General features: G+C 37.8%; 1 protein-coding gene across 1 annotated transcript; it reads right to left on the bottom strand.

Annotated features, from left to right (window-relative positions):
- Nucleotides 1-675: 675 nt before the first annotated feature.
- LOC123796652 (olfactory receptor-like protein OLF4) lies at nucleotides 676-1,626 on the bottom strand. Its single transcript, XM_045804176.2, has one exon. The coding sequence runs from the start codon at nucleotides 1,624-1,626 to the stop codon at nucleotides 676-678; it is 951 nt and encodes a 316-aa protein (XP_045660132.2).
- Between the last annotated feature and the right edge of the window lie 11,190 nt (nucleotides 1,627-12,816).

Here is a 12,816-nt window from a genome sequence, read left to right as displayed (position 1 = left end):
CTCAGTGGTAGTCACTTTTAGTACAGTTATTTGAAATAAATGTGAATAACCAGGTCATTATGAATACTCCTTTCAAATATCAGAACAAACGTCAAAAATAAGAAGCAGTTAGTTATTCTTAATAGACTCCGTTCTGTTTACATTGATTATTGTATCAGTCAGCTATTGCTGCGTGACAAGCCATGCCAAACATTAAAGACATAAGATAATGCTTCTTTGAAGGAGTGATGCTCACAAAATGAAGCGCTGTGGTCTCAGACTTTTCTGTTATGAGCTTAAATAAACAGCTGTGGTGGCCAAGAGTAGATTTTCCATAGGAGTAGTATTCAGTCAAACAAAAGAAAAAATACTCAGTATGAGATATTTTATTTGAGAAGAAATTACTCTTAACAGATTCATACAGTCCTTTGAATAAGTGAGAATGTCCAACTATTTCACATCCGAGGTTAGGAATGACATTGAGGAAGTAGGAAATGCCAAAGGGAAAATCTCTTGGATATCAGAGTTATTACCAAGTTTTAAAAAAGCGATTTACATAAATTATGCAGAGAGGTAAAAAAAATAGAAATTACAGGAAAAAAAATAGAGGACGTATGTTCCACTTCCACAATCTGATCAAAGTATCTCAACATTTGGCTCAGGCATTGGGCCCTGCAATTGTGGGCACATCTTCAGCTACAGGACAATTGGCCCTTTTAGAGCTGTGATCCCAGAGAATCTCATCAGAGCCTCCTTTATGTCTCTGTTCCTCAGGCTGTAGATGAAGGGGTTCAGCATGGGCGTGACCACCGTGTACATCACCGAGGCCACTGCACCTGCGTGGGAGCTCTGGGTAGCAGCAGAGCTAAAGTACACTCCCAGGACTGTGCAATAAAATAAGGAGACAACTGAGAGGTGAGATGAACAGATGGAAAATGCTTTATGCTTGCCCTGAGCTGATGAGATCTCACATATGGAAGAAACTATCTTAGAAAAAGAGTAAAGGATGCCAATGAAGGGACCAACAGCCAACAACGTGGCTGCAAAATATATCACCATGTTATTGAGAAAGGTATCAGAACAAGCAAGTTGTAAAATCTGACTGACTTCACAGAAGAAGTGGGGAATTTCCACCTCTGTACAGAAGGACAGCCGCAACACCATGCAAGTGTGTAACAAGGAATGCAAGACACTCAGGATCCAGGATACCAGAGCCAGCAGTCCACAGAGCCCAGGGTTCATGATGACCGTGTAGTGCAGGGGGTGACAGATGGCCACAAAGCGGTCATAAGCCATCACAGTCAGGAGGAACATGTCTAATCCTGTAAATAGTACGAAAAAATACATCTGTGTGATGCAGCCTGCAAAGGTTATGACTTTGCTCTGAGTCTGGATGTTCCACAGCATCTTGGGGATGGTGGTGGAAGTGAAACAGATGTCTACAAAAGACAGGTTGGCCAGGAAGAAGTACATGGGGGTGTGGAGGTGGGAGTCTGAGTTGATGGCCAGGATGATGAGCAGGTTTCCAAACGCAGTGATCAGGTACATAAAGAGGAAAAGCCCAAATAGGAGGGGCTGCTGTTCTGGTTCCTCTGAAAATCCCAGAAGCTGGAACTCTGAAATTCCTGTATAGTTTCCTGGGTCCATGTGTTGGGGGTGACTAGCATCACAAGGGAAAATAAGAGACTAATTTTCACACATTGCTTACAATGACATTGCTACTCACTGCTCGCTTTGTGGAAAATCAACAATTTATATTTTCCAGTCAAGAAACTAATTGAAATATTTGTGAATGGATTTGGGCCCCTTGAGAAGATCCCAGTTCCGCTCTGATTAGGCATTTTCATCACATCAGGTGTTCTCTAAAAGGTTGGGTATTGTACAGTTTTAGTAAGGAATTATTTCATGCATTTGAGGAATATACAGAGTGTAGACCATGTTTTGGAAATTCTATCATAAACCAGAGAGTGCTGAAAAGCAAAAATCCCTGCAATTCAATGATGGTGATAGGGTAGATGCGTATATAAAGATTAAATAATCATGAGAAGGGGCAGATGCTATGAGCAAAACACAAGCAGATTAAGGGAGAGTATGGGTGAGGTATTAAGTTGGGTGTTTATTCAAGGTTGGGTAAGAAGGTGACATTTGAACAGAGACCTCATGGAAGAGGGTGTGGAAGACAGGAGGTTTCCTGGTAGAGGGACTGTCTGGTGCAAAGGCCCTGAAATAGAGGAGGCTGTGTATCTCAGCTCTCAGGACTGCTGTCACTCATCAAGGTGCCCCCCTCCCCCGCACTGTGACTTAAACACAACACAGCACACCATGTCCTCCTGGTGTGTGTTACTTCTATGTCCTTCTCACCTCTCCCCCATCTGCTCCAACACACTGTTTAAGATATGAATGCATACACATCATATTATCTTTCCCATAAGGAATTTAGAAATAGTACCCAGAAATTCCTATTTATAGCTTCCCAGAGACAAATCATCTTGGGGCTCCATTTTGGAATGGCCACATTTTGACCTGTGTGCAAAGAAACATAAAAAAATTGTGTTCAACACTTGGTGTCTTTTCTGGTTTCATACAAATTTTAGATTGTTCATTCCAGCTCTGTGAAAAATGCTGGTGGTATTTTGATAAATATTGCAATGTGTAGATTGCTTTGGATAGCATAGACATTTTAATAATATTTGTTCTTCCAATCCATAAGCATGGAATATTTTTCCATTTCTTTGTTTCTTCCATTTCTTCAGTTTCTTTCATAAGTGTTCTACAATTTTCAGAGTACAGATCTTTTACCTCTTTGGATGGGTTTCTTCCTAGATATCTTATAGTTTTTGGTACAATTGTAAACAGCTAAGAGACACGTGAAGATATGGTTACATCACTCATCATCAGGGAGATACAAATCAAAACCACAATGAGATACCACCTCACACCAGTCAGAATGGCTAAAATTAACAACTTAGGCAACAACAGATGGTGGCCCAGATGCAGAGAAAGGGGAACCCTTGCACACTGTTGGTGGGAATGCAAACTGGTGCAGCCACTCTGGAAAACAATAGGGAGTTCCCCCAAAAATGAAAAAAAGAGCTTCTCTACCATGCAGTAATTGCACTGCATGGTATTTATCCAAAGGATACAAACATAGTGATCGCAAGGGCCACCTGCCCCTCAATGTTTATAGCAGCAAAGTTCACAACAGCCAAACTATGGAAAGATCCCAGATGTCCATCCACAGATGAATGGATAAAGAAGATGTGGTATATTTATACAATGCAATATTACTCAGCCATTAATGAAATCTTGCCATTTGCAATGATGTGGATGGATCTAGCATGTATTATGCTAAGCAGCATAAATCAGAGAAAGACAAATACTATATGATTTCATTCATATGTGGAATTAAATGTTTTTTTATTATGTTACATGGAATTTAAGGAGCAGAACTGATGAACATAGGGGAAGGGAAGGAAAATAATAAGATAATAGAGAGGGAGGGAAACCATAATAGACTCTTGATTATAGGACACAAAGGGAGGGTGGCTGGAGGGGAGGTGAATGGAAGGATGGGGTAATTGGGTGATAGGCATTAAGGAGGGCACTTGATGGAATGAGCACTGGGTGTTATAAGTAATTGATGAGTCAATAAATTCTACCTTTGAGACTAATAATACACTATATGTTAATTAAATTGAGCTTAAATAAAAATTTTTAAAAATAAAAGCAGTTTTTTATGTTCAATAAACAGAGAGATAGAGACAGACAGAGGGGGGGTGAAATGAGATGGACATAAAGAATAAAATCATCTAATAAGCTCAGTTGTCCTGAAAGACTTTGAGGAAGGAAAGCTTCCTTGGTGCTAGTGGCATCCAGTCCTGGTTATATCCCATTGAACCCAGCAAAAATAATAAGAGAGCAAAATTAAATTTGTCCACAACACAAAGTGGTGACATTTTTATGGTGTGAAACACCGTACAGATTGAACATCACAAAAGAAAAATGAGTAAGGAGAATAAACCGAAATCTCACAAAATTTGGGCATTTTTATTACCAGATAGCAGACAACAGAAGACTTGCTTTTCCTTTGCCTAGTCCATATTTATTTGACCAGTTGGTTTTTGTTCGGTCCAATAGAGGATGAGGTGAGCTCATTCATCACTTTTCTTATGTGACATATTTTTGTGTTTATTTGTTATTCTTAGTCTTTGGGTTTTAGTCACTTTCTTGACAAGTCTGATGAGCACAACTGCTCATGGTTTTGTTCCTTGTCCAACATACAAAGGCCTCCCTAGACTCTGTGAAATCGTACACACCGTATGACAATCTATCCTCTTACTCTGAATACTCTTCATGTGACTTATCTGAGGACATTATCTCGACTCACATTTATCTTACCACGCTCTTGTCTGTCACTCTGATGTAAGGACCAAAAGAGCCTGGAATTCACCTGTGTTGTTCATCTTTTTCTTTATGGGTGTGAATGTATATGCACTTATATGGAAACAAATTCAAGTAAATGAGACATTATGAAATACAAAGAATGACAGAGGAGATAAAACCATGTTAAAGAGAGCAGTTTTAGTAACTGTATTCAACAACATTGAAGGGAGTTTTGAGGACTAACTGAAACATGACCTTCAGAAGCAGTAATTCCACAAAATCAGCATGGATGAATAATGAAATTTCCCAAACCTTGAAATAAAAGGGCATAAGATATAAAGTTCTTAGAAATTTCTGGCACATAGCAGGTGATTTTTTAGTATTTGTTGAATGAATCAGGAATTAGGTATCATTATATATGACATTTAATACATGACAAAGCTGCATTTGGATGTAGTTAGAAAAGATTGGATTGCTGAATGGAAGTTGGCACAAATGGCTTTCTCTGTGGAAGGAAGTGCAGCCGTTCCTTATCTCACACACCTCACAAAAATCAGGAGTAAACCCTCAGTGTAAGTGTAACCATTCCATTTCAGATGCACATCTAGAAAATACATATAAAATCCACAGGTGGGCAAACTACCATAATTAAGGCAAAAATCTCAGAAGTAAAAAGATTGATATATTTAACTAAATAAAATTTAGAACTATTTAAAAAAATTATTTATTTGTTTGACAGAAAGACAAGCGGGGGAATGGTGGGGATAGGGAGAAGAAGGCTCACACTGAGTGGAGAGCCCAACGTAGGGCTGGATCCCAGGACTCTGGGAACATGACTTGAGTGGAAGGCAGACGCTTAGCCGATTGAGCCATTCAGGTACCCCTAAAATTTAAAACTATTTTATGGCCAACAATGTCTAACTAAAGGTCAATACAGAAACTGTGATTTACAACAATTATTTGAAATGCTGATAAGTAGGCATATAATATGTGGATATATAATAATAACAGGTAAATGAACATGGTGATCAAATATATGACTCCTGTTGGGGCTCACTAATAGCTTAAAAAATCAACAGAAATCTCTTTCACACCCATCACCCTGAGAAAACACTCAACAAGCTGTCATACTGGTTGGGGTTGATATTTTTAATCAAGTAGCAAATGGGTACTCTCTAATTTTGTTGTCAGAATTGTGAAGTGTTACAGCATCTTGGAGAGGCTCTGAAGACAGCTACAAATATTAAAAATACAGATGTACTTTGGGGTGCCTGGCTGGCTCAGTCAGTAGAGCATGGGACTCCTGAGCTTGGGGTTGTAAGTTCAAGCCCCATGTTGGGTGAAGAGATTACTTAAAAAATTAAATATTAAAAAAATATTGAAATGCTTTAACTCAGGGTTTCTCAGCCTCTGCACTACGGACATTTGGGGCCAGAGCCTTCTCTGTGGTGGGCTGTGTCCTGCGAACTGTGGGCTGTTTAGACCATCCCTGGCTTCCAAACACCCCTTTACAGTGTGACAGCCCAAAATGTGTTTGAACATTGCTCAACGGCCCCTGGGCTCAATGGCCCCTGGCGCCCTCACCTTTGGTAGAGAAATATAGTTTTAAATACTTTAAAAATATTTTTATAACATATATATTCAATAGTATTACTCCTCATTCAATAATAACTTAATGAAAAAATACAAAAGATCGTCAAAAGTGTAAATGGCACAGCCACACCATGAAATGTCATGCAGGCATTGAAATAATGACCTAGGATTACACTGGTTGACTGTGTAAGATACTCCTGAGTCAGAAGTCTGGGGGAGAAAAGCTAGAAAAAAAGATGTGCCAGCATGTAAAGAGTACTTAAAATATGCATAGGTGTCTTTTCATACATTCAAATTGAAAGGGTGTGAATGTGTATGTGTGCACAACACAGAATAGTCTAAAAACAAATGAAGACTTTTGAAAGAAAGAAGAACACATGAAATTAAAATAGAAGACATAAAATAAAAAAAGGAAAGAAGAGTGAAAATGCATTTACGTTAAGCAGAGTGGCTCAAAACAACTGTCAGAAATGAAATTGAAGGAAGACCCCAAACCAACTTCTGAGTAAAAAGATTTAAAAGAGTAATAATTCACATGGGTCTAAATCTAAATTAGATTGTCAAGGACTCAGGAATAAAAGAATTTGAAAAAGTCTTTCAATGTGGAGAGAAGCAGTATCTAAAGTTTTAGTGTCATCTCACATAAAGAGATATGGGACAAGTGTGCTTATGGAAAGTAAAGGTAATTCTTAGTCAAACGTAAAGTAGAATCCCTTCCAAGTGATGGCATTTTATTTTACAAATATATTCAATAATAAAAGGCCACAAGGAACAGTAAGGTATTCGGAGATGTGAACACTAGTTGGAATATATGTATAAAGGGTGATTTGTGAGTGATAAGTATGCAGAAGGACATGCACTTTCAGGGTTTGGAAAACAGGAATCAACAAGTGAAGAATATTAAGGTGACAGATCAATTCTTTCAGCAAAACAAACAAACAAACAAACAAACAAACAAAAAAGTAGAAAATTAGTGGAGGGAATATATTATGAGTAACTCACAGACTTGACCACACAAAATTTATACACTCTCAGACATTCTGCACAAATACATCTACACAAATATAAAAAATAAAAATGGCAAGTAGCTAAATTGGTGAAATAAACAACAATACTTTGCTTTAAAGAATGCAATAAAAAATGGAATAAAATCATTCTGACCCCACTATGCAAACACCAAGAACTCCCACAGACATTTTTCAATGGAGAAAGTGGGTGGCGAGCTAAGCCAGGACACATTGAGGCTCACATATGAGGTAATTGTAAAGGAAGCTCATTAGCATACTTTTCCATATAATAACACATAAAAAATTTCATTCGCATACTCAAGAGAGAGGAGGTACTGTGATATGTATGTTTCACGGACTGCTCTTGCATAGATGCACCTGCCAGAATTCTTCCATCTGGATTTTCCTCCTTAGTACAGAAATGTAGTCTAATATGTCCCATTTTAAACACGAAAGGCATATCCTCACTTCACTGTATGTCCCTCCACAGCTAATACTTGACTCTTCTACTCTGGTTAATTGCAAAGGTCCTTGGTCTCATGTTCTACTTTATGCTTCCCACCCCTCATAGGATTGGGTCCACTGTTATAATTTACTTGTTAACATTGAATCTTGCCTTTCTGAGTTCAATGTACAATTCACCTCTATTTTTAACGTCATAAATACATAAGTGAATCAATCAATAAATTTCTTAATCAGGCTAGCAAACAGCCACAGCAAACTCTCAGCTCTGGGCTGGGCAAGATTGGCCCTCAGGTGACCTCAGCTAAATGTTCTTGACTTCCATTCTCTTGACCTTCTCCTGCCCTGTACCTACTGGGCAATAAAAATCATCTAGATGGGGTCTCTGAGAAGAAGGTCACTACATGGAAATCAAAATACCTGTCTGGTTCATAGATGATGAAGGATGAAGCTCTGTCTCCAGACAAGAGAGCAGGAATGAGTCAGACTCCAGTACCCCATCCAAACATAGGACTGCGCAAGAAATGACCAGGCCTTGTCCAGTCCGAGTTACCCGAGCTGCAGGACTGCAACAGAGGAAGTATTTACAACTGCTTTGGTCTGCTCATTAAGCACATTACCCTCTTGTTCCATCTTCAGGCACATGATTTCCCTTTGGGATGCTAGTGTGGACAGAAAGGACATTTTTCCTGTTGAATTTCTGTTCCTCGGAGACTGGTGAGAAGCCAGGTGTAGTCAGGTGTGTGTGTGTGTGTGTGTGTGTGTGTGTGTGTGTGTGTGTGTGTGTGTACTCTTTTTTCTATGACGTCTTTTGCCTTTCAGAGATCTAAATTCCCAACACCTTATCCCACTCTTGAGTGAACATTTTCTCCTGTTTAAGACTGAGGAATCAATCCTGACTAGGTCCATTGGTTCCTTCAGAGCATTGACTTAGGGTAGATGATAACTCTGATATGTCTAGAATGTTACTTTCCCCTTTTTCAACAAAGATGATTAGTGTGTTCTTTTAATATAAACACCTGGGCACTATATTCTTTGGCTTCATGACAATTTTGCCAAAACAGTTAAGAATTTCACAATTCTATCACAAGTTCAGAGCTATTACAACATTGTTATAAAATGTTTTTTAATTGTAAGATATATATTGAGATATTTTATGCACTATAATCCAAGTTTAGCACTTTATAGGAATTGTCTTCTTTGATTTTTATGAAAGTCCATTCTGTGAGGAAGCACTAGTGTGAACTCCATTCCCTATGGAGAAATGGGGCTTGAGGAATTTAGTGAGCTTCTCAAACTTATCATTGCAGAAAGGGATGGGTGTTGATTTCGTTCTGTCAGGATGCTCTCACTTTTCAAACTCTGTGCCAGTGGTCCCAACTAGAGGTGGTTCTTTCCCCTGGGGCACATCTGGCAATGTCTGAGGGATGCTGCTAAACACCTCCACTGAGCAGGACAGCTCCCAACACAGATAATGACCCTGCCTCACAGGTCATATTGAGACTGTGAGATAATGTACTCTAGACCATCACTTCTCCAACTTCAAGTTGCATAGGAATCACCTAGGATTCTGGCTCAAATGCAGAGTCTGCTTTAGCAGGTGCCGGTGGGCCCAGGAGTTCAGCATTTCTAACAAGCTCCTGAGTGATGTCGATGCTGTAGGTGGTGGTCTGTGGACCACTCTTTGGAGTAGCAAGGCTGTCATCCTGTGAAAGAGTAAGTGCAGGTGGTTGTAGGTCTTCTTCACAAAAAAGTCATTTTTGCATAAAATTCTGAATAAATAGTGTGTGCAGTCATTCTAGGGGCTGTCATAAATTCTGGGTTTATTTCTTTTATGTAACATCCCTTGATTGGCACCAAATAAAATACTTTAAGAAAAGTCTTTCTGGCAGGCAGAATAAGAGCTTCCTGAAGTCGTCCACCTTCTAGTCCATGGAAACTTTGAATAGGAAGAGGGAGTTTAAAGTAGCAAATGAAATAAGGCTGCTAACCAGCTGACCTTAAACTAAGACTGGCCAAGATTACGAAGATGGAATTAATGTAATCACCATACTCCTCTGAATGTGGGAGAGGAAGTCAGAATAGTTGGATCAGAGAGAGATGTGAAGATGCCACATCACTGGCTTTCAAGATGGAGAAAGGATTGTGAACCAAGAAATGCTTATTGTCACTAGAAATGGCAATAGGAAAGAAAAGAGACTCTCCTGGAGCATCTAGAAGGAACCAGGCACTGCAGACATCTTGATTTTAGCCCACTGAGTCTTACTTCAGACTTCTGACTCCCAAACAGTAAGAACATAAATTTGTTTCTTTGAAGCCTCTAGTGTGGCAATTTGTTAACGGCAGAGATAGGAATGTAATATAGATATTTATCCAATAAAACTGTTTTGGAGAAAGTAAATTTTAGTCTCTCAATTTATTCATTTCTCTTTTTGTGGGTAAGGGCATTTTGTGTTTAAAATCCAATTTCAACTATAAAAAATTAATAAAAAGTCAATTTGGACCTTTTGCTCCATTGTTGGAATGCAAAACGTGAATTCTCCATTTCTAGAATATAAATGTGAGTTACTATTTTTATTTATTTATTTATTTATTTATTTATTTATTTATTTATTTATAAATAGGTATTGCATTGAATGTGTAGATTGCTTTGGGTAGCATAGACATTTTAACACTATTTGTTCTTACACTCCATGACACAATCTAATCTTACAACTGAAGGAGCTGGAAGAAGAACAGCAAATAAAGCCTAAATCCTGCGGAGAAGAGAAATAATAAAGATTAGAGCAAAAATCAATGATATAGAAATAAAAAAGTAGTACAACAGGTCAATGAACCTAGGAGCTGGTTATTTATTTATTTTTAAAGAAATCTCTACACCCAATGTGGGGCTTGTACTCATAACCCTGAGATTAAGAGTTGCATGCCCAGGTTGCCTGGCTGGCTCAGTTGGTGGAATGCATGACTCTTGAGCTCAGGATTGTGAGTTTGAGCCCCATGTTGGAAGTAGAGATCACTTAAAAATAAAATCTTTAAAAAAAAAAAAGGGAGTTGCTTGCTCCACTGACTGAGCCAGCCAGGTGCCCTGTGACTTTAGATTTAAATATAAGTTCTTTTATTAAAAAAAATATAAGTTCTGATTTGGAGCTCTTTGTTCACTAAGATTAAGAAAAGTAATTTATGTGGACCTTTAGATATGAATTACTTCTTTAGATCTTAATGCACAAAGGGCTCAAAGTCAGAATTCATATTTTTTGAGAAACCTATTGCCAAATAAAGCACTTATATGTCTGAAAAAAAGTAATTCATTACTAAAATTAAGTTTGCCCATTGTACTTTAAATCTTTGTGTCTAAATATGTATATTCTTTTAATTTCATGCTTTTTCAAACATTTGGTCTCTTGATTTCTGTCCTCTCCAAATTTCTTTCAAATTTACTTTCAACATAAAAGGTGGGATTATTGAATCTGTGTTGTACATACATGTGTAAGAGTTTATTTGTATGAAATAATGTACAAATGCATGCATACGTATATGTGCATATGCTCCTTACCCATGAAAGACTTCTTGGACTCACCAAGTATTTCCAAACATTACATTTATTCCTGAAAACATCCACCTGAATTAGATATAAGGAAGCAGAGGTTTCAGGTTGATTATATTTTTTACAATTACATAACAAATCTTCAAAGCTTTTGTGCACTTTCTTGAATTATATATAATGGACTCATGCAGTATGTGCTCTTAATTTTTGTATGATTACTTTACTTCAGAAAATTTTGCATTTACATATGTTTACTTTATTGTATGTTATTGTATTTCAATGAATTATTTAGAAGAAAAAAATCAATTATCGTTAATTGATGAATTCAGCATGATATAAAGTCAATATACAAAAATTGGTCACCACTCTGTACACTAATAAGAAACTCTCAGAAAAAAATTAAGAAAACAATCTGATTTACAACTGCATCAACAGGAATTTGATGAGCACTGGGTGGTATATTTGAATAATGAATCATTGAACATATCAAAAACTAATGATGTACTATACCTTGGCTAATTAAATTTAAATAAAAAATAAAAGAAAACACTGAGCAAGAAAAAAAACAGGAATAAAATACTAAGAATAAATTTAAACAGGGAGGTGAAAAACCTGTACATTGAAAACTCTAAGGCATTGCTGAAAGAAATTGAAGATGACACAAAGAAATGAAAAGTTATTCCATGTTCATCGATTAGAAGAATTAATACTGTTAAAATGTAGTTAATTTATACTGTAGTAATTAATACTACCCAAAGCAATCTGTGGACTCAGTGTAATCACTGTCAAAATACCGATGACATATTTTATAGAAATGGAACCAATACTCCTACATTTTTTTAAAAGATTTTATTTCTTTATTGAGAGAGAGAGAGAGAAAGAGAGAGAGAACGAGCAGGGGGAGGAGCAGAGGGAGAGGCAGACTCCCCACTGAGTAGGGAGCTGGACGATGAGCTCAATCACAGGACCCTGGGATCAGAACTTGAGCTGGAGGCAGATGCTTAACGAACTGAGCCACCCAGGCATTGCCATTCCTACAATTTTTATGAATCACAAATACTCTAACTAGCCAAAGCAATCTTGAGAAAGAAGAACAAAACTAAGGCATCATGCTACCTGATTTCAAACTATATCACAAAGCTGTGGTACCCACAAGAACATGATATGGGCATAAAAAACACAGATCAATGGAATGGACTGGAGAGCCCAGAAATAAACCCACCGATATGTGATTAATTAGTTTACAACAAAGGAGGCAAGAATGTACAATAAGGAAGGAACAGTCTCATCAATAAATGGTGTTTGGTAAACTGGAAAGCCATGTGCAATGGAATTCAGCCGACCACTATCTTATACCATAGGCAAAAAATGAACTCAAAATGGATTAAATACCTGAATGTAAGACCTGAAGCCATTAAACTCCTAGAAGAGGGGTGCCTGGGTGGCTCAGTCAGTTATGCATCTGCCTTTGGCTCAGGTCATGATATTGGGGTCCTGGGATCGAGCTCTGTATCAGGCTCCCCGCTCAGCAGGGAGCCGGCTTCTCCCTGTCCCTCTACCTGCTGCTCCCCCTGCTTGTGCTATCTCTCTCTCTCTTCAAATAGGTGAATAAAATCTTAAAAAAAAAAACTCCTAGAAGAAATATATTGCTCTTGCAATGATTTTTAGGATTTGGCATCAAAAGCAAGGGAACAAAAGTAGAAATAAACAGGGTCTCCCTGTTTACAAAAAACTGCACAGCAAAGGAAACCATCAACAAAATGAAAGGGCAACTTCCTGAATAGCAGAGAAAATTTGCAATCATATATCTGATAAGGGGTAAATATCCCAAATATATAAAAAACTCAT

The sequence above is a fragment of the Ursus americanus genome, chromosome 14, assembly GCF_024610735.1.
Source record: "Ursus americanus isolate L20-20 chromosome 14, mUrsAme1.1.p, whole genome shotgun sequence".
Classification (NCBI taxonomy): domain Eukaryota; kingdom Metazoa; phylum Chordata; class Mammalia; order Carnivora; family Ursidae; genus Ursus; species Ursus americanus.
Note: the sequence above shows the minus strand (reverse complement) of the source record. Positions and strands in the feature narration are given on the sequence as shown.

Coding starts and splice junctions, on each gene's coding strand:
- LOC123796652 (XM_045804176.2), bottom strand. CDS start 1,626: ATGGACCCAGGAAACTATACAGGAATTTCAGAGTTCCAGCTTCTGGGA.